This window comes from Sceloporus occidentalis, unplaced genomic scaffold, assembly GCF_023333645.1.
Source record: "Sceloporus occidentalis isolate IW3139 unplaced genomic scaffold, rSceOcc1.0.p SCAF_46, whole genome shotgun sequence".
Classification (NCBI taxonomy): Eukaryota; Metazoa; Chordata; class Lepidosauria; order Squamata; family Phrynosomatidae; genus Sceloporus; species Sceloporus occidentalis.
In genome coordinates, this window is record NW_028317026.1 from 5,294,406 (window position 1) to 5,307,608 (window position 13,203).

Below are 13,203 nucleotides of genomic sequence, written 5' to 3' on the forward strand. Positions count from 1 at the left end.
TTTTTTTTTACTGAACACGCGTGTCCCGGAGAGCATGGATCCGCCTGGAGCGCTGGCAGATCGTGTGACACCTGTGTGAACGTGGGCTTATATACACACACGTACACCTGCCGTGATTGCACACCGGGATAACGGCGCCCGTGCTGTCGGTTCCAAGTCACCTGTAGCCCTGTGTCACACGCCGTGCCTGGGGGTGCGCAGTGTACATGGCGTGGGTTAAACTGTTCCGCCGGCAGGCCGGGGGCAACCTGGGGAAGGTTTACCAGCCGGGCAGCGTCCTCTCCTTGGCCCCGACTAAAGGCCTCTTCAACGAGCCCGGTCAGAACAGCTGCTTCCTGAACAGCGCCGTGCAGGTGAGCGGCACCTATACATAGATGTGACTAGCATAATAGAGTATGCATTGGTTGGGGGATACGCGTATCTATCTATCTATCTACCTATCGATATAATGTGTGCGCGCATGATGTAAGTTGTACTGTAAGCAGGGAAGTTTGTTTCAAAGGAGCAGACCTGTTGGCACTGGTAAAAACTGGATTGTCAGATGTTTATCTGTAATAAAGGGAAGTTTTTTTTTCTTCTGGGTGGTAGGTAAGTGGAACAACCTCCCAGAAGAAGTGATAGAGGCTATTACAGTGATGGAATTTAAGAAAGCATGGGATAGGCATGAAGCTAGCCTGAATCAAAGGCAAGAAGGGAATAAGATCTTTACATCAGGAAAGATGGGCGGAAAGGTTGTTACCTGCCGTCAGGCTGCGCTTCCGCGTAAGACGCGTGAATGTTTGTGTACGTTGTGCTTATACTTGTCTGCTTTGCTGTTTACTGTGGATCTTTAGATTGTAATCTTGCGAGCAGGGCTCTCTCCACCTAGTATATCAGTTTGCCCTAGTCTGGCAATTCTCGTCTTGTCATACCCCTGAGTATATGTATTGTAAGAAGTGCTGTGTACATTGTTGGCGCTATAAAAATAAAAGTTAGTAATAATAATAAACTGGTTGTGGGCAGAATACTATAGGAACAGAGCATATTCTTCGAGATTGTTAGCTCGTTGGAGCAGAGTAAAAGGCAAAGAACATAAAACATATGTATATTTTTGTTATCTATTAGAACTAATAATTATGTTTTATGCGTTATGATTTTTTATACTTTTTTCCCTGAACAAAATGAGGTATAATTTGCGCTGGTGCATCAAACATGGAAATGGGGTATGACAGTTTAACAAATGTATGGTAAAAATGACAAAAAAACATAGGTCTTTAGGGTATGAACCCCCCCCCCCCCGGTCGTAATGGGGTTAAATCAGTGAGATTTCTCTGGTCCCCTCTCCCATTGAATTATACATCATACAGGGCCAGCTCAGCTCTTCATGCTGTAGAAACCTACCTGTGTTGACCATTCATAATGAAGAGCGAACCAAGGCAGCGGAACCCCCCCCCAACTCTCTGTTTAGTGAATAAACGCGTGTGCCTCGCGTGTTCTGCACGTTTTTAACACGTGTATGTAACAGCGCGATGAGCTTTCTCTCCCCGACTTGCATGTACGTTTCACGGGGTTCGCCCGCGTAGTTTGACCCATCTAGATTAGTTTGTATGGCTTGACTTGTAGGTATCACCAGGATGAAAGTTGTGCATGAAGCTGAGCCAGGCAGTTGTGCTGTGATTGTTCATTTAGTAGAGGAGGGTGTGAGGATCCGTGTTACATATCCTCATAACGGGCTGGAAAGGCTGCATGCCACAAGCTAAGCTGCTCTGGCGTGGAGTACGTTTTTTTCCCATGTATTCTTGGGTACCTTAGGCATGTGCATTAAACGCTGCTTAGGAGTTATTGCCCACTTGTGTGCATTCTTAGACCATGTATTCCTTTATTCCCCTGGCAGGTAACATTTACTCGGGTTCTGTGGGAGCTGATTAGCAGGATAGTGAAATTATTGATATGCTCTTTTGATCTCCCAGCTAATTACGCTTATTACTCAATATGGTTCTCACCTTTTATGACTTTACCGCTGATGTCCGTATGTTCTGTTCTTCAAATTATGCAGGAAAAAAAATAGAGACGGCAGCGCAACTCCGTCAGATGGATACTGCTTTCTGTGAGCAGAGAAAATACATTTTTTTATAGGGCTTGTATAAATACAGCACCCAATGAGTCGTAAAGATCAAACCCCAAAACACTCTAAAAAAGCATATAAATTCAGAACATCGTCACACCAGGTTGCCCAGGGTTTTGCGGGACAAAGGGGTTAAAAACTGGCCAGGGCGTCCAATGTGAATCCAGCACTCTACACTTTACTGCAGGTGCCATGAGGTACCCAGCAGGATCATGCACCTTACGTGACCCAGCTGATCGTGACCCAGCTGATCGTCTCCCGGCCCCCACAATAAAGCATAAGGTGCTGCATTCATGATGTATATCAGTGTATACTGTTGTGTCAGAGTCGGTGTGTATGTGTGTATATGTACAGAGATGTCAGTATGTCTACTGTTTTGTAGTGCTAGATTCAGTGTGTACGTGTGCATGGTGTTAGTGTGTGTTTTTTATAGCTGTATGGCCAGTGCATGTAAGTTGTTGCTAAGTGTGTGCATGTGGTGTTGTGTATGTTACATTGTGGCATGAGTGTGTATGTCAGCATGTAATGGGTGTGTTAGTGTGTGTAAGAATAATGGCTACACACAAGCTTGAGTCTTTATGGTGGTAAAATACCCCTTGTCTTAAACTGGTTAGCTGCGGTACTGGAGAAAGGTATGTTTTATGCTGTATTTCCGTAAAGAAATCCTTTAACTCTCTGGGGGCAATAAATGAAAATAAAAATATTATTGTGGAAGAAAAAAAAAAAAAGCTGGCTCCTCAATTTTTTGGCTGGCTCCTTGAGCCAAACCAAATTTGTCACCCCCTGTTATAGATGAGTACATCTGCTGTCTGCTGCTGCCTCTCTACCACCGCCAGGTCACATAACAGGGGCGCCTAGATGCTGTGCACCCGTCGCTCCCGCCCCGGCACTCCCTGCAGCGAAGCAGGGGGGGGATGAGCTTCCTTACTTCCCAGGCGTCGGAAAATTATTTCTAGTTACTCAGGGTTTATCGAGCCTTACTATGCCCATGATATGAAAGATCCTCGAGTGTCATACAAGCCAGTATGTGTCTACTATTCTGTAGCACGTTTTGACATCCATGTACCTTTCACAATAGTGTAAATTCCTGCACATCACTTACAAATAGATCCATTAATTGGTTTTATAATTCACTTGATAACTACAGGCTTAAAATGTTCTAGGGATTTTTTTAAAACTAAATTCTATGACCAGTTGACAAAAGCCACCAAGGGACTTTTCAAAGAAGGAAGGAAGTCCATTTGAATTCCAATCTACTCTGCAATATACTTCCTTAACAAGGTTAAAGTAGAAAGTGTTTTGTTTTTCCTTTTGAACCAAATAGTGTTTGAGAAGCCAAGTAAAGTGCCACATTTTTTTTTTCTTTTTGAGTCATCCTGGTTTAACTTGTATTTTTCACAGCAGATTATGTAAAAAGAAGTGGTTATATCCTACAGGAACTGTGGACCATACCATTAGTTGCTTTTGTAGACATGAACCCAGAATCCATTTTTTTTTTGTAATGGTGTTTTTCTTTTTACAAATATATATAATTCTTCTTGCAAGATACCATTTGCAGATATTAGGGTATTCGACTAGAAAAATCCGACGCTGAGCCTCAACGTGGTCAGAGACTTTGCTATCTTTCGATGCACCAGGTGACTGGGAAAGCAAGCAAGGAAGTGCTATACTCGAGCACAGGGAAATGAAAATTGACAGGCTGAGCCAGGACTATTACTAAGGATTAGACAATGTAAAATAGTTGGACCCACACAAAAGTCATACAACAGGCTGGAGATATAAAGCATGTCATGGACAAGCCAGTGGTACACAACAGTTGATGTAAAGCAAGAAAGATGTGCCAAGAGTACGGGCTCGTATGGAAGTATGGTCCTCGTCGTATGGTACCAATTCTATGTTTTATTGTATACGTATGTAAAAGTAATCTGATGGTTTTATTACTGTATACCGTTTCTTGCTGTGATGAGACAGGAAATTTTTTTTGTATCTGTCAAATAATCCCTGGATTGTTCACAGCAGTGGGGTTTTGAGTGGATCCTACCTGCTGTTTTTGGTGAGTTGTACGGTCAACTCCCTCACTACAAGGGTTGGACTCGGCTGGTCTTGCCTAGTGCATAACTTTTAATGGGTGGGAAGACTGATGAAACCTCAGTGATTAAATTATGCATTATACAGGGCCAGCCAAGCCTTTCCTGCAGCAGACATTTGCCATGGGCCTTCATATAATATAGTGAAGCCAATGATTGGAAAACCACAACTCTCCCCTTTAGTGAATAAACCCCTTTTATATGCAGTTTATTTGTGAGATTTTCTTATTTTGAATTATTTTCTAATTACATAGTAATGAACAAAGAAAACGGCACATAATTTCTGCACTTGTCTCCTTACCACATATGTGCAGGAAAGCTAGCATTTATGCTTGTGAATCAGGAGTCGTGTTCAAACCAGCAATCCATTCGACAATAAGGACATTGCAGTTACCTTATTGTACATCTCCGAGCTTTCGACAAAAAAATCTTTGTCCTCGCTGTGGAACGAGTCACTAAGTGATCCTTCGTGTAGCCATACCTAGTAGTAGCAGCTGCTGCTATCATGTATGCAAGTGCTGTAGAGCATGTGCACGTAAGAAACGGTCATTTTCTCCAGTTATTAAGAAATGCATGTTTTTTTGGGGGGTTTTTTTTTTTGCATGTGGTAAAATGCAGTGGAGTCAACACAGAATTTGTATGCAGTTGTGCATGAAAGTAGGACTCCACTGGTCCTTTTTTAATTAAAAAGGGGGAAAAAATCAACAAAAAGACACGTGTCAGTACTGCTGCTTGCATTTGTTCCTTTTTTTGGCTTGTCTCCTATTTTTTGCAGTGGGAGTGTGGTCGGGACTAGATGAGTGACCTAGTTCTCAGCTGCCCTACATTGGTGATATGTCACGCAGCGGAAGTTGTCCTTCTGGGTGTGTAATTCGAGAAGGTGCTACATCTGGACTAAATATTTTGTCACAATTCAAGGTTTTCACTTCATCTTCAATGTGTGGCTTCAACTCTGTGAAACGCTCTGAGTATTTCCAATATATGTTTGGGTTTCACAATGCCTGTTTTGTGGATTTCAAGGCTTACTGGTATTTAGAGGTATCTGTGAAGCATTTGCGTATGTCTTCTGGCCGTTTCCTAAACACCATGCCATGTTCTTAGTCCGTTGTGCCAGACTGGCATTGAGAAACTTCTATGGATAATTATATGCCCCTAATGGTGGCATGCTGCTGGGTGGTTGTCACTACCTACCATGTTTTTGGTAAACTCCAAGAGAAACTAAGATAGGTAAGACCTCTGCTTGAGGTCGCCTTCCCTTAAGCTTAATGGCTTCTTCAGCCTTAGGTCTTCTCCTCCCTTGTATTCGTTTTCATGCATCTTTTCTCCTATGCTCCACACACAGTGGTACCGTTCACCCTGTGGTGCCGTGCTTCAGAGAATATCAAAAGTTAAAATAAAGCACAAGAATGTGCAGGGTGTGCCGCGTGTAATATATTGAATTCAGATGTTTGTGTGCACGAACGGTGGTCCATAACTCACCAGATTTTAAACAAACACTCGTGCCCCTGTCCTCTTCCCTGATCAAATGTTAAATTCATACGTATTCCTCATTTGACTTTCCGCTTTAGTGCCAACACTGCATAGTTTTGTTATTTACTGCAGCCGATGCCTCTGGCTGCCCATTTCCATATTTTACATTTCTCAGCTGCCTTTAACACTTTCACGGTTTGCATAAAGTTCCATTCCTAGACTTTTCTACCTTTTTACGTGACTACTCAGTATCTGGGAGGTAAGCAAACAATGTTTACTTGGCTTTGATATCCACGGGTGCCCCTCATATATAAATGTGTAAAGCTGGATTCTATGCTAGGATGAATGACAATGTTTCAGTGGGTTGTGAGATGTTTGTTTTTGGCATATAATAGAATATCTGTTTTCACGGAAATGTTTTGCAGGTTCTTTGGCAATTGGATATATTCCGAAGGAGTTTACGTGGACTAACTGGACATGTCTGTTTAGGAGATGCTTGCATATTTTGTGCATTAAAGGTAAATACGTAATCGGTGATATCCACATACACACGATACATTATAATATACATTAAAACACAGTATTTAATATTCTAAATACACTTATTTCCACTTTTTACCTATAGGCAGATTGTGTCGTACCTGTTGGGAGGTAATCAAATAGTTAACATACTAAAACTCCTAAAGTTCATAATTCCTGTCAATAGAAATCCTTAGCTGGAAAAATGCTGTTTGATTTTAGAAGGAAAACTTCAACTTGAATTTCAAAGCAGACTGAGCCCTAGTGGTGTGGATTGTAAACCTCAGAGACAACATCTTTGTGAATTTTTGAGGGGCTTATATAAAAAAAAAAAAGTTATATTCTCTTATGTAAGTTTTATTTAACTTAAGACTTTGAGCTAATTTAAAGCTTTCTCTCTTCTGTTTGCCTTTAGTCGATATTTGCGCAGTTTCAGACCAGCCGTGAGAAGGTCCTGCCATCGGATGCTATGAGACATGCCCTCGCGGAGAGCTTCAAAGATGAACATCGCTTCCAGCTTGGCCTCATGGATGATGCTGCTGAATGTTTTGTGAGTATATGTGAAACTAAAAACATAAAAAAAAGCGATAAAAGTGACGCATATTGTAAATAAGATAACTGATTATCAAAATGAGTTTATAATCTAGTATTTAAGGACTAGTAAGAGCCTGTAACTCAAATTGACGCTCTCATTGTATGGAGCATTGGTCAGTGTGTTTCCTAAACTGCTGTCCGTTCATATTGTAATGAGCGTGTTAAAACATGATAGCTTGAGTGCATCTCGGGTGTAGTGAAGGCTGCATTTGGCGAATACGACTCTTTGGAGTCATGTCGTACAGAGAACTGGCAAGCTGCGAAGGAGTCGGTCAAGAAAAGATTTCAGTGAGCGTTACAGTGAACATGGCATAGTTCTAGGTACCAAGGAGTGCCTTTAACCCCTTCTGTACGGGTGACGCACCTGGTACTTCCTGGTTGGGTGTCGCCCACAGACCGGGACGTACCTGGTACGTCAGCGATGATGCGCGATCCAGCGTCGCTATGGAAGCTGGGATCGCGAGGGGCAGCTGCTGCTGACCCATGGGTGTCCCCAGCGATCCGTAGCAGCCACTCCCCCTCAATTCCGTGCACGTGATCGCTTTGAAGTGAATCACGAGCAAGGAATTTAAAATGTTTAAATAAAACTGCGGTCTTCAATGGAAGCCGCAATAAGAGAACGCTGGTACGGAAGGGGTTAAGTAGCTTTAGAGTTAAATATGTTGAAATTTAGAATATCCTACTCTGCTGAACAATTTGAAGGATTACTATGCTTTTGCGGTTAACGTGAGATTGTCCGCAGACCTAAAGGTGGGTCAGTCAAAGGCTTAGAGAAAGTTAAGTTGTATTCTTTAATGAGAAGCAAACCTTAATGATTAATGTTTCAGTTGTCGTCTATATTTTTAAACGTTTCTAAGGCTGTATCTAAGTAAGCGAAGAAAGGGAGCCAGTTAAGCATGAGTTCTTGGGGGAACTGGCATTTGTACCGTAACAGTAGATAATTAAACTTTGTGTTTTGCGTGTTCTGTTTCATTGTTAACGTACTTCATGGTTGGATATTGAAAAGATAACTCATAGGTATATGGGTCTTTTGTGTACATCCTTGGTGTAGTGGCCATACACCCCCCCCCCCCCCCCCCATAGAAAGAGTCCTTTTCACATTGCGGTCTTTTGTGTGCAATAATTGCTTTCATAGCTTACACGTCATGGCTTATTCTTCCCCATTCAGGAGAATATACTTCAGCGGATTCATTTTCATATTGTCCCGAACAGCGAAGGAGATATGTGCACTTCAAAATCATGCATCACCCATCAGAAGTTTGCCATGACCCTGTATGAACAGGTAAGCTAGAACTGATCCAACTTCTTGCACCTACATATATCATGTTGGTGGTGATGTTTTGTTGGAATAATATGGCAGTTACTTCTGTCGTGGTGGATATGTTAGCTGTGAACTGGTGCCTTTTGTTTCCTAAGCCATACTCCTTTTTACTGTGTTCTTCTCCTCTATTATTAAGGGAAGGTTGTGTGTTTTCCACTCGAGTGTGTGATGACAGAGAGATGGATTTTTAGTATTCTAGACCTGTACATGTTGATAGTGTCCCATTTACGCTTGGTTATTTCTTTCTCTTAGTGTGTCTGCCGAAGCTGTGGTGCCTCATCTGATCCGTTGCCTTTTACCGAATTTGTTCGTTATATTTCTACCACGGCTCTTTGGTGAGTTCCGAACATTTCCTGATAATGGGGTTTTGAGCCTTATGTTTCTAACACAAATTCACATCTAGATATAGTTAACTATACAAGCTGCTGAGCAGAGGTAGCCACAAGTGCAGGTGGATATACTTAAGTGACTGGGCCAAATGTCAGGAAGCTCAACGCGTAACTGCAGACACCAGTATAACGCAGGTAGCCCTCTAGCTGTTGCAGAACGAAGATTCCTTTAATACTCGGTGAACTGTGCGTTGACACAGCATCATGGTTCTAGTTAATCGGTATCTGGAGAGCCTCGCTGTCGGCTATAACAAGTGTCTCCAAACTGTGGCCCTCCAGCTGTTGCAGGACTTCATATTAGAGCCCTGCGCGGGACTACTTTTTTAATCCCGCTCCCGCAGTTTTTAATCCCGCTCCCGCAATGTGGGTGTGCCGCTCCCGCCACATTTGTGGCCAATCCCGCCCGCTCCCGCCACATTTGTGGCCAATCATGCCCGCCTCCTTACCTGATTTCCCGCGCAGTCCCGCGCGGCTGCCCTCGAGTTGTTCCCTCACGGCGTCTCTTCTCTTGCTCCGCCCAGGAACAAGGCGGAGTCACAGGAAGTGATGTCACATCACGTGACTCCGTTTTGTTCCTGGGCGGAGCAAGCTAGGAGACACTGTAAGGGAGCAGCAAGAAGGCAGCCTTGCGGGACTGCGCGGGATTGCGCGGGATTACCGGGACCTGCAGGTACAGTGCCTGACCTCCCGCCCGCAGCCCCAGCAAGACCGCCCGCGCCCGCAAGTTTTTTGGCGGGACCCGCCTCCCAGTGCAGTCCTCTACTTCATATCCCATGCTCCTCTCCCAGCTGAAAGGGCAGTATGGGAAATGTAATCTTGCAACAACTGGGGGGGCACAGTTTGGAGACCCCTGGTCTAGAGGAATAGAGGGTATAACTCTCAAACAGCAGCAGGTGTATTATATCTACCCAATTTATTATTTGGTGAAAATGGCTGTTTTTTTTTTTTTAATTCAATCTTAAAGCAGACTAATGATTTAACACAAGTTCATCTCGTATGGTGTGGTTCGTTCACTGAACTGCAGTGTGTAGATGTGGTTTTGGCTCGCTGACTTAACTGTATGTTATGAAGCCCAGTGAGTTACCTCCTGTAGGGAAGGCAGATACTTAATGCTGCATTGCTAATGGAGGAGATCTTTGAAAAGGCATCTCATTGATTTAAATGGACAATTCACTGTCCCGACAGCCTCAGAATATTAAAGGACTGTTTGTGTACTTTTAAAATGCATTCTTCCAGAACGAAAAGCACTTGCAAGAGGTAGAAGCTGCAGCTCGGCATCTGCAGCTAACCCTCCCCTCCGTGCTCTGATTATTCTTGCTGCTGATTGGCTGCTTGAAGCAGAATATCATTTTCTAATGTAGAATTATTTTATAGTAAAGAATTACTGCCCCTTTGATACATTTGCGTGGCCCCAAGTGTACCTGTCACCTGTATCGGGTAAAATATCTTAGCCTTGGTGGTTTGCATGCATGCGGCGAAACATTCATTTTGCTTTGTGTTTTCAGACAGGAGTTGCAGGAAATGATTTCACCCTACATTCTTAATTCTAATGAGTCAGAGGCATTATAAGCCTTTGTTAGGAAGTTTTCTCCCCCCCCCCCAAATCTGGAGATAAATAATGTGTCGTTACAATGGCGTGGGAGGTATTTAGCATGTTAATGGATTATTTCAATTGCCGTTTCTTTGAATTGTGACTCAGTCGGAAAGTGTACCATGTTATTTGGGCCCAGGGTTCCAGACACAAGAAGATGTTCTTCCTCTAGGCTGCTGTGTCCCTCGTGTATTTTTTCAGTGTGATGTTAAAGAGCATTTATAAGTAGCTACATTTTTAAATCATGACCTTTAGAAGTGAAATTCCGTTTGCTGATTAAAAAAAAATAAATATATATATATATATATATATATATATATATATATATCTCTATCTATCTCACAAACAAAAAAAAAAAGATAGTGGAGTGTTCGGTTTAACTAGTTTGTATAACTCTGCCAGCATACAGATGGCTACAGCTGTATGAGGACGTTGTTGAGTTTCGTATGTTCTTTAACTTGTGCACATTTACAGGTTTATTCTGTATTATTTTTTATTCCTGGCCTTTTTGTTTTCTTTTTATATGCGCTTATTGCTTTTAGCTTAAATATTTGGAGATCTTTTTGTGCGGGCACCCAGGGCATGTCTTCCCTTTTCTTGTGCATTAAAAGCTTTGCTATTCATCAGGCATATAACGAAATCCATTTAAATGAACAGAAACTAAAAGTGGTAGGAGTGAATGAGTTAATTTACATTCCCGATGTCTTTGCAATGGAAACACTAGTAAGAAAATTTAGCTATTCTTTGTTTATTAAGAGTAACTTTTAACCCATTTTTCACCACTGCTTTTTTTTTTTTATGCTACACGACCAGCTAAGTTTCATGTTTTGGCGAAGTCTTCTTCGACCTTTATTTCCCTCTTTCTCATTTAGCATAGCTACACAAATTATATACCTTGCTGATTGATTTTTATTTTTTTTTTTTAGAAAAAAATGTAAAAAATGAATTCTTACAATTAAAAAACAGTTTTGCAGGTAGTTTTTACAAAATATATTTCTAAGTAATTTTCTATTTTTTTAACCCCTACCTAAGCCTACCTAATTTTCCATTAACTTACCACCACACTAACTAACCAATATACATTAAAAATGAATCAGTTTTTTTTGTGGTTTAAACCTGGGTGTTGGGTTTCTTATGGTTGTTTGTCTCTCCAACGCATTATCGCAGTGAGAAGGAGAAGGCTTAACTGCCTTTGTCAATGAACCGTATACATGCATGTGATTGGCTGTTTAAGCAATAACATTCATGGATGTCCAGTCGTGGAGCGGTCAGCTACAGCTATGACCCCATGATCACTGCAATTGTGGTGATGTGGGACTGTTTTTGTTTTTTTTTTTTTTTACTGAAGAGGTACTTGGAACTTCATTGGACAGGTTAAAACATTTTTGTAAAATAAAGGTTTACCCAGCCAGTGGTTTTAATGTTGTCATGTGTTCCCACATGCAAATACATGGTGGGGTGCTAAATCCCTCCATATGCATTTACCTCATTCCCCAGATCCTAGGCTCGCAGGAGACCCTTTCTGCCTGCGCCCGTGTTGTGCAATCATCGCCAAGTCAGGCCAGTACTGGCCAGCTCCCTGCCCATCCCAATGAGTGTCCCTTTTAATAGTTAGAGATGAAGCTTATCAGTGCTTTTTTTTTTTTTTTTTTTTTTTTGGTCTGACTTGACTCTTGGTGACTGGACCATAATGTTTTATCTGCGTCTAACACTATAATATGCATAACCTTGTGAAAGCAAAGTACAGTCGGTTGTATCTTGAAAGGTGTATGTAAATGGAATGGAAAATGATGCTGTGTTTGATTCTTATGTGTATCTCTCTCCTTCAATCATCTCAGTAATGAAGTTGACAGAATGCTCGAGAGACACGAACGCCTCAAACCAGAGATGTTTGCTGAGTTACTTCAGACTGCTAACACCGCAGACGACTTTAGGAAATGTCCGGTAAGCAGAACAAAGACGTAGCTTTCTTTGGTGCAGCACGCGTTATTTTATAACCACATGGAGGTTTTCATTACTCAGGGAGCAAGATGTTCTATTCTTATATTGCTTGGGTTACACCACTTAGGTTTCAGGTGTTACGCACCTTACTGTGTTGGCCATGAAGTAAGCAAAGGAAATGGTTGTGTGTGTGTGTGCGTGTGTGTATGTATATATAATATTTAGTTATGCATCTGTGTGTGTGTATGTATATATTATATTTAGTTATGCATCTGTCAATCCTAAAAGAAAGGATTGTGTTTCTCGTGATCTTACTGCAGTGTAGATTTGGCAAAGCATGTTTTTTATTCATATAGCAGTTAGGGGAGGACTTTTGAATGAACGATGTTGAATAGTAGGATTGATGGGGTTTTCAAGTCAGTACAAAGACATTGAGCATTGACAGGAGAAGAGCAATGCTTTAGAATGTTTTAAAAAGCCGCAAGCTTTCCATACACACTGGTCCTGGTAATTTTCCATCAGTGTTCCTGGGCTTTTCATAGCCTGTAATAAGGTCATTATTTGCTTTTAATGTGTGTTTAACATTGCTATCAGATTGAGGTAGAACACATTTGTGGCATTTAAAAGCTGGAGAGGTGCTTTTCAGGAACAAGATTTGCCCAACCTTATATCAATATGTTCAGATTTTAGACTTACATGTGGCCAGTATTGGTTCTCCTCGGTTTGCACGTATAAATTAATGCATTTATTTGATTTTCTTTTCAGAGCAATTGTGGCCAAAAGATCAAAATCCGTCGAGTCCTGATGAACTGCCCAGAGATTGTAACAATCGGTCTGGTTTGGGATTCTGATAACTCCGATCTGACAGAAGAAGTTGTACGGAACCTGGCTACTCAACTTTACTTGCCGGGGGTATGAGAATATTTGTTTTTCTGCAATGTTTGTATGTCCATTTCTGGCAGAAAAGCTAGTACCGTGTAGAACGCAAAATAAAATTGCTTCTTTGAAGGCAGATAAGAAACATTCGGCCCATCTAGTCTGGCCATTTTTACTGATGTAAAGGCTCGGACCTTAACCAGTCCTTAGTCTTGACTTAGATTTAAGGGAGCCGAAGGCATATTCCATGCATGTTTAAATTCCATTACTCTGTTACCTTATTGGATCAAGTCTAGTCAAGTATTCTAGCT

General features: G+C 41.7%; 1 protein-coding gene across 1 annotated transcript in view; it reads left to right on the top strand.

Moving 5' to 3' along the window:
- Window positions 1-206: 206 nt before the first annotated feature.
- The window catches only part of LOC149289365 (ubiquitin carboxyl-terminal hydrolase 53-like), a 31,135-nt gene continuing 18,138 nt past the window's right edge, over window positions 207-13,203 (top strand). Inside the window, exons 1-7 of the mRNA XM_089490745.1 lie at window positions 207-353; window positions 6,087-6,179; window positions 6,596-6,730; window positions 7,943-8,056; window positions 8,348-8,430; window positions 11,914-12,019; window positions 12,782-12,928. Coding sequence (XP_089346871.1) covers window positions 207-353; window positions 6,087-6,179; window positions 6,596-6,730; window positions 7,943-8,056; window positions 8,348-8,430; window positions 11,914-12,019; window positions 12,782-12,928 — 825 coding nt within the window. The remainder of the gene's footprint in view (window positions 354-6,086; window positions 6,180-6,595; window positions 6,731-7,942; window positions 8,057-8,347; window positions 8,431-11,913; window positions 12,020-12,781; window positions 12,929-13,203) is intronic.